The sequence below is a fragment of the Papilio xuthus genome, unplaced genomic scaffold (assembly GCF_000836235.2).
Source record: "Papilio xuthus unplaced genomic scaffold, Pxut_1.1 DF824655.1, whole genome shotgun sequence".
NCBI classification, from domain to species: Eukaryota; Metazoa; Arthropoda; class Insecta; order Lepidoptera; family Papilionidae; genus Papilio; species Papilio xuthus.
Window position 1 is genome coordinate 3,332,720 of NW_013533994.1, and position 12,932 is coordinate 3,345,651.

At 33.7% G+C, this 12,932-nt stretch overlaps 2 protein-coding genes across 3 annotated transcripts in view; one reads left to right on the top strand and one right to left on the bottom strand.

The window, feature by feature from the left end:
* Window positions 1-3,398: 3,398 nt before the first annotated feature.
* Window positions 3,399-10,752, bottom strand: mEFG1 (mitochondrial translation elongation factor G 1). Its single transcript, XM_013325975.1, has 11 exons — window positions 10,568-10,752; window positions 10,020-10,166; window positions 9,399-9,718; window positions 8,415-8,653; window positions 7,563-7,942; window positions 7,020-7,258; window positions 6,446-6,607; window positions 5,612-5,730; window positions 4,832-5,044; window positions 4,232-4,433; window positions 3,399-3,632 (listed from the first exon to the last, which is right to left on the bottom strand). Exons 1-11 carry the CDS (start codon window positions 10,640-10,642, stop codon window positions 3,491-3,493), a joined length of 2,238 nt encoding a protein of 745 aa, XP_013181429.1. The 5' UTR covers window positions 10,643-10,752; the 3' UTR covers window positions 3,399-3,490.
* A 413-nt stretch (window positions 10,753-11,165) lies between these two features.
* The window catches only part of Lrch (Leucine-rich-repeats and calponin homology domain protein), a 35,749-nt gene continuing 33,982 nt past the window's right edge, over window positions 11,166-12,932 (top strand). For both annotated transcript variants that reach the window (XM_013325843.1, XM_013325842.1), the window contains exon 1: window positions 11,166-11,365. In XM_013325843.1, coding sequence (XP_013181297.1) covers window positions 11,176-11,365 — 190 coding nt within the window. In that variant the 5' untranslated portion in view covers window positions 11,166-11,175. The remainder of the gene's footprint in view (window positions 11,366-12,932) is intronic.

Consider the following 12,932-nt stretch of genomic DNA (forward strand, 5'->3'; position numbering starts at 1 on the left):
TTTGGGATAATTGTGTTTAGATTGTACTTCTAGACAGACAATAAAAATAACACAGCATTAAAAACTTAAAAAAAATCTAGAGTCCGTATTAAATTATGACTCGACAAAGTCAAAAGAATACGCTTGGGATAGGCAGAAAACTTGATTACAAGAAAAACTTTTCGTGCCCTCGACACATTTCTAAAGTTTTTTATACCGCAAAATATAAAAAAGTATTCAGTCTCGTAAACGAATGTTCTTGTTTGTGGCAAGGAATTTGTCATTCCTTCGAACTAGAGTTTTGATTTATGCCCAAATGAAACTGCTAAAATAGGTCAAAGGTGGGAAGTGACTGTCGCGGAAAACGAGTTCGAAATGTTTTTGTTAGAAAGCGGAAAAGCTTCATATTGTTTTCTTTGTCGGAAATATTCTATCATTTATTTTACTTATTTATTCTGAAATGTTCATGTGTTCATTTAAGATTCGTAATAGAAAAATAAATCATGATTTTTCCCGCTAAGTTTCATATAACCTTTTCGCAACGTAAACACGAGTTTTTACTTACAGTCTCAAGGTCACAATTCCCCACAAATTGTTCAAAGGGCTGCCTTCAAAAGGATCGTAACGAGATTATTTGTATTTCTCTCAATAGAAATAATCTCACTTACACAAGTATGCTTTCTAATTCATTTGATTTTATGGTGAAGAAAAATAAACACATTTGTTAGAAAGACAAGTAGTAAAAGTGTAAGTAAATTATTATAAACTTATATACAAACTGCTAAAAAAATCATTAAACGTTCATTAAGTGGCGGCACCGATTAGTTTCGAGCCCATCGGAGACCCTTTATCAGGGTGAAAGGCACTGTTATTGGTTGGACTGGTCAGTGAGCAACGGGCCGCGTAAGCGATATAATACCAGTCCCACCCACCTAGATGAAGGGCTCCCGATAGGCTCTAAACTAGTCGGTGCTACCACCGGAAGAGTATAGTGTGCGTGAATGGTTTAGCAGTTTTTTATATTAGTTTATTATAATGTCTCACGAAAGTTTGAATTATTATATGTTATATGTCCAATTTAGTTCTAATATAAATTGCTTATTGTATATTAACAGAAATATAATTTACTTTCTTATACGTAATGGGGATATACCCTCATCAGATGAAATTATTACTGTGCCTGGTCCCTTATCTCTTTGCCTTTTGTATTCGAAACCTATACATTGTTTAAGACCTTCATACTGTCACAAACAGGATCGCTTAAAGGAGAATTACTTGCTCTACTAGCCCGTACAGATATTACATTTGAAGCATATTAATTATTGAACACAGCAGAACTAAATGATTGTGTATTATGCGTGAAATAAATGAACATTATGTATTTACTAGCTCTCGACTCCATCCGCGCGGAATTGATGAAGACATAATTAGTGGATCATGTCTTCTTTCAGTCTATGCTCTATATGTATGCCAAATAACATCAAGATCCGTTCAGCTGTTCTGGATATACCTACAAACAAACATCCAGCCATCTATCTAAACATTCGCATTAATAATATTAGTAAGAAAACAAATGAGGGATACGTTGGAACAAAATTTTACTGGTTCTTACGATTGCAACGTTACCTGTATTGTCATATTTTCATCCCACGTATTGTTTTTGAGAAAACGGAGACTACGATATATGTATAAATGTACAGCCTGACCAGCAATATAAAAATCCTCGCCATATTACGGATATATAAGCAACTTTTTACGCATATTATAAACTTATTTAATATAGCCAATAAAACGCCCCTAAGCCAGGATTTTTACATTTTTGTTTAAGCTATAACAACAATCAAAACCAGATAGATATATTTAGCTGTATCACAGTAATATGGAACGGTACAAATATACGTAGTGAAGTAATCAGTTGTCACTAATTAAGGAAAATTCGCTTTTCCTCATGACTGGTTCGCAAGTGGGTCATGGGGCGGTGACCGTTTATTGAACGGAATTGTTCAGTCGTGCTATGGGGTTAGTTCTTCGTTAGAATTTCGACGCTTTAACTTCGTAGATTAGAAGCGTCGAGAAGAACCCTGGATGTTGTCTTAATGTAGCTTACATACAAAAAGGTGAGTAAGCAAGATACCCACAGAATATAAATGAAGATTAAAAAAATATTAAATACCCAAAAATATATTAATAAACTCTGTCCGCCTCGTTAAGTGGTCCACTTTAGTGCAGGTTTATTAATTAGAATGTACACTGAGGATCTTGAAATTAATTGAGATTGTTTTATGAATTAAAAAGCTGCATCTTAACGGAGACAATTTGAAATAAATCGATATTTATTTCAATCTTAATTTGTTTCACTGTAAAATCCTATGCGATTTAGCTTCAGCGTAAATCGAATCTTATCTTGACTAGTTAAGTCTTAGTTTTATTTAAAAACTTGTATATACAATGTTTTAAGACAGGACAGGGAATAAATTAGTGTCGTAGAAAATTATCAATATTTAATCTTAATTTAATTAAAGTTTAATGTTAGTTTTAAACTAATATTATTAGGAATGTTGATGCATTCATTAAAAGGCAACTTTGTTAAGTTGCGAAACTACAAAATTGCATTTTACGACTCCGTAAAAATTATGTTCGGCTATATAGTCTAATGAAATTTTTAATAAAACTCAAATGGCTAAAATACGATTTAATAGTCCATTATCGGAAGAAAAATAGCATTTTCTTGATTACATATTATGTTTATTTCAATAAATGAGCCTTCAAATGTAGTTTTTCCTTGTGCATGAATTATTCGACGTTATTACGGTGAAGGATCGTGTTTCACATATCTGCGAAGAAATTTAAAGATGTATCTAGTCAACTGGTTGACAGGGCCTAGTCACCCCTGACTAGTACGGTCTTCGCTTTACAAGCGCCCTGGTCGAGATTTCTACATCATCCTCTTTTCTATTATACTATTTCTTTTGGAGGGAGGGGGGTGTTCACGGGGTTATGTGAGACTGTAATTCAAAGTCCTGTGACGCCCTTTTTTATGCAGCACCCTGGCCGGTCGCGCAACCGCGTCCTACCCTGACTTATGTTAAGGATTGTCTTAACTTAGGGCTGACTAGTCCATAGTCACGTTTGCGTTTGTACGTGCTGGTTAGTTGATTTCACACATATCTTTGAATTTCATCATGTGCAGGTTGCATCACGATATTCTCCTTTATCGTAAGAATTTGGGATAAATGTACATCACAAGCCTAGAGCATAGTTGGAATAAAAGAAATATTAGTAAACTTCCAAAAAGAAATCTGCTAATATTAAAAAAAAAATTGAAAACAACATTAGTACATGGCGGGATTCAAACTCCTAACCTGCAGTTTACAAATCACTTTACCCTGACCCACCGAGGCATTTTAATAAAACAAACATTAAAATAAATCACATTTATTCACATTCGATCTATTATACACTTATAATTATTTATAAATTAAAAATTAATCTATAATTCATCTAGGCGGATTTAATTTTTCTTTTTCTTTTGATCGGGCAATATGCCCATCTCCTCCTGGTATTTCCTGATGAGTTGTTCCTGCACGTCGGGTAGACACGGCGAGTAGCGGCTGTACTCCATACTGAATTCACCTTTGCCTTGTGTCATCGATCTATATATAGACAAATTCATTTGGTTTAAATTTATGTACGACTAGCTGTCGCATACGACTTCGTTCAGGCGGAATAAAAGAAACTTAATTAGTAGCTTGTTCTTTCACAGTATGTTCTACATGTATGCCAAATTTTAGCAACATGCAGCTATTCTGGAGATATTTTTTAACAAACATACATCCAAATATTAAATGTGTCAAAATCGTGTGTAATGTATTTATTTTAGTAATTTTAGTCAGTTTTTTTTTTTAATTTTGATTAGAATAATCTAGGTTTAATTGTTAATGAGTTAAACAATTTATAACCTAGACTTTGACTCGGATTCAGGTTTAACTTATTTTTCAGACTTAAAGATGTTTGAAAAAAGTGGGCATGGCAAACTGGAAGTCCGTGGCCAGAGATAGACCGAGGTGGAAAAAGTTGCTGGACCAAGCCAAGGCCCACAAAGGGCTGTAGAGCTAGCAGAAGAAGAGTTAAGATGTTTGAAAGAAATGATGATATTGATTGCTTTGAACATTATAGGAAATACACATTTGGGACATACTGTATATATGTCGATAGTAATTTTAATTGATAAGAAATAATTGTGTTATGTTACCTCAGTTCTCCAGCATATCCGAACATATTGTTAAGCGGTACTTCAGCGTAGATTGTGGTCCAGCCCTCCGAGCCCTCAGTGCCGGTGATGATGCCCCCCCTCTTGTTGAGCTGACCTATCACCGTGCCGTGGAACTCCTCGGGCATGGTCACCTCCACAAACATTATAGGTTCCAGGATCTGCCAGCTGCCGTTGTCGAATACTGAAGAACGGAACGCAATGTTATATTATGAAACGTTATTTTTTTTTTTAAAAAAAGAACAATTTTTTATTATTTTTTGTACCTCTTAAGGGACCTAGGTGGATTCCTAAGATCAAGGAATTTGAAATTAAAAAAATAAATAAAAAACGACTAATTAATTTATCTTCTAAACCAGTGGTTCCCAAACTTATTTCGTCTACTGCCCACTTTGAGAAGACACTTGAGACCTGCAGCGACCACAAGGGGGCGTTATCGCCCACTTTGGGTGAGACTGTTCTAAACCTTCAGGTTACCTTTGAAATAATAAAATGGAGTCGTCGCTGAATTAAGACAAGGATGTTCGACTCGTATGGATAGACATGGATGATTAATTGGAAAGAGTGTTAAATATTCCTTACCATCTTTAACAGCTCCTTTAGCAGCGAGGAAGAAGGCCAGCTCGCTGGAATCAACTATGTGATGAGCACCATCTTGCAGGCGGAACTTGACGCCGGATATCTTGTGTCCGGAGAGGTAGCCCTTCTGACAGGTGTCAATGAAGCCGCGCTGTACTCCCGGCACGAACGGCTTCGGTACGTTTGTACCTATCGTTTCGTCCACGAATTCTAACACTGGAATTGTCATTTTTATATTAGTAAATGATGTATGCACATCCAAAACTAGATAAACGAGAACTGAATAAGCGAGAGTTGTCCCATCTCGTCGGATAACCTCGTTAACGAGAAACTCGGGGTAGAAACCACTATAAATGAGAAAAATATCGCGGTCCTTTGGACTCTCACTTATCGGGGTTCCATTGTTTTATATTATTTGCTTAAAATAATGAAGAAATCGAGTCCGTAGAATTCGGAAGTAGAATATTTTTGGTTTTAAAAGAGTAATTTTAGTGTAAGACCAAAAATATCTAGAATAGAAAAAATATTAATAAATTATTAAATTAAAGCTAAACACTAAAACATCAATAGTAGACAATAAGATAGACGAAAATTTTACTATTATAAGATTATAAATGCAAAAGTTTAGATGGATGTCCGTAGAAGATATCTCCAGACGGCTGCATGGATCTCGCTGAAATAAGGCATACATATAGAACATAGTCTTGTACACATAGACTATTAAGTTTTTTTTACAGCTAATTTAGCTATATTTAGCTTTGTATATACAAGTAAAGTCCTTACTAGTGTTCTGTTGTGGAGGAAGTGGCTCCATGATACCAATGACCCTGGCGTACTGACCCGCGCCACCAGACTGCTTCTTGTGTAAGTAATCAAATGCACACGGAGACATCATCGTTTCTCTACAATATTAAATAAACACATATAGTAATTATTATAATTTTTAATATCATAGGGTGGCAAACGAGCGAGCGGTCACCTCGCTCGAGAAATCGCTGAAATAGCGAAGTGACCGTTGCCCATAGACATACGCAATTGCATATGCGCTGCCTACCTTAATCGACGGAGGAGAGGATGCACAGAAAGAAAATATCTTCCCTTTCCATGCATCCTCTCATCCGGAAAGTCCACTTCATTTTTCCATCCTTTCCTTATAAGAAAAAGTGTGGCAAGGGAAAGAGGACAAAATTAGGCGTTCGGGACGCAAACTCATCAGACGAAACGCGGAATTGCTTCCACTTCACGCCTGTCTTCTAAGAGTCTATAAGAGTAGTAGAAGCCAACAAGAATATCTGCTGCACGAATGTGCCGGCTCTCCTAATATAGTACCACGAACTCACAGAACACACCTCAAGTGAAAGCAATTCCGCTTTTCGTCTGATGATTGTCTTTTCCGGAGCCCTAATTTCCCACCTTTTGTTATAAAGGAAGAATGGGTAGGGTATGTGGACGGAAGAGGGGACACATAGGAAGGAGAAATGTTCTCTTTTTGTGCATCCCCTCCTCCGTCGGTTAAAAGTAGGTATCTGCAATTGCGGTAACTGATTGCTTATTTACCATGTTGTAATGTAAAAGAAAAGAAAAAATTCTCATCATCTCAAAGGCTTTTTGTCTCACCTAAAGGCAACTTTTGGTTTTCCCAATTCAACTGGACAATTGTATTCCCTTTCCATTCTCTGCGCGTAAATCTCTAAATGCAGTTCTCCCATCCCTGATACAATTGTCTCCTTATTGTCTCCGTCGTAACGAAAATGGAATGTCGGATCTTCTTTGGTAAACCTAAATATATACAAAAATATAAAAATACTAGCTGTTTCCCGCGATTCCGTTCGTCCGGATTAAAAAATAATTTAATTAGTAGCCTATGTGTTCTTCTAAACTATGTTCTACATATATGCCAAATTTCAGCGAGATCCATGCAGCCGTTCTGGAGATACATTCTAACATCCTTAATATAATTTTTGGTCTCGGAAACTCGTGGTTATATTTTTAGCATGGATGGATGGATGGGTGTTAGAAAATATCTCCAAAGCGGCTTAATCTATTTCGTATCATAGATGTGGAACATCTAGAACACATAGGGTACTAAAAAAGTTTTTTAAATTCTTTTTTTTTTAATTAACATGCAAAGATTCCTGCGCAAAGGCTATTAAATTATAAATCTATTTAATTTATAATTTTCAATACATACCTTGCTACAGCTTTGGAGAAATTATCCCTATCTTTATTATTCTTTGGTTTAATCGACATGGAGACAACTGGATCAGGTACATGTATAGATTCCAATGACAGATTTAACTTGCCATCATTTACAAACGTGTCACCGGACGCGCAATCTACACCGAACAACGCGAATATATCGCCTGCCAACACTTCGTTCACTTCCTCCATATTGTTAGAATGCATTCGTACTAGACGAGACACTTTTACCTACAATAAAAATGCAATTATATTATTTTTTTTATCCAAAAATTATTGTTGATATAAAAAAAACATTAATTACTATGAGTATTATTTTTGAAACATGTCTGCATATTTTTTTTAACAATTTCAATTTAATTCAATAATTTTTCTTTAACCGTTGGTTTCTGAGGTTAAAATCTATCTATAACACATATAGTCATCCCTGTCATTTTGTATGATAAAACAGAGATAACAATGTTTTAAAATGGGGGTCTCAGAAACCCACGGTAAGTAAACTTATTTCATAATAATCAATTAAAACAGTACTAACCTTTTTCCCTGTCCTAGCGTTAAAAATATTATCTCCCCGCTTCAACATACCCTGGTAACATCTCAAATAAGTTAATTGTCCAAATTTGTTCAATTCCAATTTAAATGCTAAACCGACAAATGCTTTCTTATCATTTCTACTTGGATCTAGTAATATATTTTGTCCTTCAGAACCTTTCTTCTCATTTATTATAGCCGTGTTCTCCACTTCACCTGGATGTGGCAAATATTCTAATACCGCATCTAGTAATGGTTGTACACCTTTGTTTTTTAACGCTGTGCCTAGAAGAACTGGTGTAAACACACGTTTTAATGTCGCCCTACGTATTGCTTGTTTCAATTCATCTATTGTAGGAGTTTTTTCTTCTAAAAATAATTCACCTGAAAGTAACATTTAAAGTAAGTTTTCTATTGTACAAAAACATTTAAAAAAAACTCTAAAATAGCAAATTAGTAAACTATATATTTGTTTGTTGGTAATAATTCAGAGTTGTTGGGATACTTTAGAGATTAGGGTTGGCTGAAGTAAATCCGGATCACAGGCAAACTACGCGCGAGTCGTGGAGTTGCAGAAATTGAACCCTTACAATTAACTTACTAACTTGTTGGTAAAACATAATTAAAAACAAATTTGTAAAAATATAAAAAAAGAAAAAAATCTGGTATCAAATGTAGATTTGGATATGTCGGCTGATAGAGATGTATGGAGGAGTAGTACATACTGTCCCGACAATCGATAGGGATAAGGGCAGGTTGATGATGATGATGATGATGATCAAACGTAGACTTTGACTATGATAATAAGTCAATGATTTAAATATATTCTAGTTTAACTAATATTTAAATAACTCACCCAATTTCTCATCCACATTTGACAAATGTTCTATCAATTCATGACGTTTCTCCTGCACTTCAGCCCTCCTGTCTTGTGGTATTTCATCCAAACGGACTTTCTCACCATAATCCCCATCAAAGTACATCGCTTTCTCTTGAACCAGATCTAATATGCCTTGACAATCTTTCTCCAAACCAATAGGTAAGTGGAGAAAAGCTGCATTATGATTTAGCTTAGAACGCATTTGTTTTAATACTCTGTAACAATTTATCATCTAATATATAAAAATTCTCGTGTCACAATTTTCCTTCCCATACTCCTCCGAAACGGCTTGACCGATTTCCATGAAATTTTGTGAGCATATTGAGTAGGTCTGAGAATCGGCCAACAACTATTTTTCATCCCCCCAAAATGTTAAGGGTAGTCCACCCCTAAATTTTTTATTTTCCATACAAACGCACGGACAGAGTCGCGGGCGACAGCTAGTATCATATATTATCAATTAACAACTTATCATAGGTTTCTGAGAACAATATCTCTGTATAAACATATTGTCATCCCTGTCATTATTAACAAAACAGAGATAATAGTATGTTTTAAATGGGGCTTGAGTCTCAGAAACCAATGAATAACCAAGCTTTGTTCTGGGGGATAGATAAATAAAAATATTATTACAGCTAATTAATGATGTTGCTCACACAGCTTAAGGGTGCAAGATTGTAATAATAAATATAAGTAATTGAAGACGAATAAATGAGAAATCTCTATAAGCGAGATATATTGTCTGATTCCGATGGATGACCTTCATAAGTGCGAAACTTGGGTTAGAGAGAAACCTCTATATGAGCGAGAAAAATATGCTCCCGCTTATTCAGATTCAATCTCAATAACATTATAAAACCATTAAGATTATAACTTATAGTTTAATTTAAGGTACTAGACAAAAAAGAATATATTAATTGTAAGAAAATATAGTTATAAAAAGTATAATGGTCAACATACCTTGTAGGGTTAGCACTTAATCTATCAAGCTTATTAATAAAAGCAAGGCACGGTACATTGTATCGTTTCATTTGTCTATTAACAGTTAATGTTTGACTTTGTACTCCTCCTACAGCACAGAGTACTAATATAGCCCCGTCTAATACTCTTAGAGCTCTTTCAACTTCAACAGTAAAGTCTACGTGGCCAGGAGTATCAATGATATTGATGTTATGTTCTTTCCAAATTGTGTATGTCGCAGCGGATTGAATGGTTATGCCTCTTTGACGTTCCAACTCCATTGAATCCATAACCGCTCCAACATTGTCTTTACCTTTTACCTGAAAAAATTAAAGGGGTCTTTTAATGCACCTATCAACTTCTTTTATGGGAACAAATTTAATATGAATTATTAGATTTATATTTTTCAATACTTCATTCTTATGCATATTATATGCCTATTAAAAGGGAATGATATATTTTTTAATTTTATCTTAAGAAATAATGAAAGATTAATAAATAGCTATTATTCAAGAACCATATTAGAACAAAGTAACCCACAAGGCTAAATAGTGATTAAATACTTAAATAGTGGTAATATTGTAGAATAAAAAATCTATTAAAAAAGTAATAGAAATCTACCTCATGCATAGCATCAATCCGTCCCGTGTAGAATAATATTCTTTCTGTTAGAGTTGTTTTTCCTGAGTCTATGTGAGCAGAGATACCTATATTTCTTATTCTCTCCAAAGGTTTGTGCTCAGCAAATTTTGTGTGGGAGGAATATGGCTGAAACAAACAAAATTAAACTTCACAACTTTATCACGGCATCCTCTACTCATAAGTTAAATCTAATCTAATTGGCTAGCCCTTAGATCTGTGAGATGTTATTATTTCATATCTATAATTAAAAAAAAAAACATAAATATTGAGTCATATTGTGTCATTTCTACTATTCACTTATATGTGTATGTAGAATTGTCTTAGACATCACTTAAAATTTTAAATTCTATAAATTAAAAATGTAAAGCGAGTGGTGTATTTATGTCCAGTTTATAGTTTATTTTATAATCACATTTTATAAGAAACAAATCTTTTTTGTACAGTATTTAAAAATTATGTAATAAAACCTAAAATACCTTAGAAGTTCCTTTGTGATTTATATAAATATCAGAAACTTAGAAACATACCTGAGTTTGACAGACATTTAGTTTCTTTAAAACCTTTGATAGATTTGCTATACGATATATATTTATTATAGTCATTTTTTTATTTAATTACAACTTTATGTTGGTCATGAAATATCCTGCAGCTGGGAATTATAGGTTATGTTCGACCATAAATTCAATTGCCATCGGCAAATGCCAATGTGACACTGACAGCGGACATTCTGAAATTTAAAATTCACTCACAGAGTAGTTTGGTAGTGTTGCCTGTCTCTATGATTTAGTTATTGAGCTAAATCTAAACCATATTAAAATGGTACAGAGTTATAAAAAACATACAATGTGTTTTTGCAGAAAACTCATTTTATAAAAAATAAAGTTTGTTCAAAATGAAGAAAAAAGAAAAGCGTTCAACACAATTTAAAAATGAAAATCGTTGAAATGGATATATTCACTTGCGACGCTTTCAGAGTTAGGTGTTAGAACTCCACTCCACTTCTTCTTCTTCTTCTTCTTTTAGTTGCTAGTGGACCCCATCGTTTAATTCCACTCCACTTGCTCTTTTCCATTTTCGCTGTCAAATGGCATAGACAAACTAAAAAATGTCAGTTTCGTTTCAGTTCAAAAAGAATATGGCCGTGTTGCGGCCAAGTGTGAATGTAAATATGAATGGGCACAATAATATTCATAGTCAGTTAACGAAATCTTTGGAAAGGATTCTTGAAGATGCTTACTTAAGTGGTGAATTAAAATTGAGTGGACGCAAGTTGCGGGAGTTTCCTAAACCAGTGAAATTTGACTTGAGTGATACAGTTGTGGCCGGTAAGTTAAATTTATAAATAAATTGTCTTGCATTCAAACCTGATCTATCTCTTCATTATATTTTTGATACAGTTTATGTTACTGCAGCGTAATTTTAATGTTATTCGATACAATTTTTGTTTAACAACCATCACGTAATTTTAACAAAGCGTTATCTCTTCAAATCGATCGAAGATAGCTTTGTTTTTTGTGTGTACAAAAAATAACATTTGTTTGTTATTGTTGTCATTTAGTCCATAACTGTTTCATGTAATTGTGGTATATTTTATATGCAAACTTGTCCTCTTATTTTAAATTATTGTCCATGATTACACCAAAATAATCCACAAAAATAGAACTTTTGACGCCAAATTTTTGTTTAATCTTATACGAAATTATTATATCTGACCTAGCTAATAATCTGCTCTGTTTAATAATTGTATCACATTTATAGTTTTATTATAAATTGAGTCACATTTATTTAACATAATAATTATAATGTATGAATAAAAATATACTAGAATATATCAAATTTATAATCATTTCTCTTATTATGAATAATTTAAAGATATTTTATTTAGCTATTTCACCATTCACAGTTGTAGTATTAAGGTTATTTTTAAAATCCACTGAGTATGTTTACTAAAATATTATATAAAAAGAGTGAAGCAAGTAAAAGCCTAAAGGTGGATGTTTGTTTAGGGATGGGCATGTAATGTTAGATGTCTAATTTAATTGGACACTATATTAGTTTAGTTAATGGATTGCTTCTATTAACTTGTTAATTAGTATGCCTATTTAACTTCACAAACAGTTTATATTTTAATAACAACTTTTTGTTAAATAATGTAATTTATTAGTCCGTTACAGTCAATTTAAAATTTAAAAAATTACCTTTTTTAACTAGAAAATTATAACAATACTAAAATATTCTAATAAGAATTTGATATAAGTAGGTTTTTATTATTTGTTTCAAGGACTAGTATGTAAGAGAGAGATCATAATCTGCTTTTAGGCACTATGGAAGTTATGATGATCAAATTTGCAACTCAACTTTAATAATGAATTACAACTTAAATAAAGGCATACTAACTTTTAGTTAATATTGCTGAGAAAGTCATTGCATAAGTCTAAATTAGTTCCATATTGGTTCATCATCATCATCATCAGCCTATACTAGTCCACTGCTGGACATAGGCCTCTCCCATGGCACGCCACTGAGCATGATCCTCAGCCACTCTCATCTAGCTCTTGCCAGCTGCCCTGTAAAGATCATCGCTCCACCAAGTCTGAGGATTATTGGTTATGTATGTAAAATTCAATAAAGTAGTAGATTTGGTGATTGAAAAGTGGAATCACTAGAAGAAAGCATTAATCGACGTATTGCCTTCTTTTGGCGTCAGTCACTATTTGACTGCGCGAGTACGCAGAGATCTCTTACGTACCTGTCCCTTCTAATAGCAACGAAAAGCAATATCACGCTATTGCGTGGTCATAAAGTACACAATTTAATGGCTTTATATTTAATAAGGCTTTTTTTTAAATATGCAATACGCATATATTGTCAATATGCGTTCACAGCAGTACT

Excerpts from the sequence above, each read along its gene's own strand:
- mEFG1 (XM_013325975.1), bottom strand. The coding sequence starts at position 10,642 with ATGACTATAATAAATATATATCGTATAGCAAATCTATCAAAGGTTTTA. Across the intron at positions 9,719-10,019 it reads GGATTGATGCTATGCATGAG|GTAAAAGGTAAAGACAATGT; the intron begins GTAGATTTCTAT and ends TAATTTTTTCAG. Across the intron at positions 6,608-7,019 it reads TTCTCCAAAGCTGTAGCAAG|GTTTACCAAAGAAGATCCGA; the intron begins GTATGTATTGAA and ends GTATATATTTAG.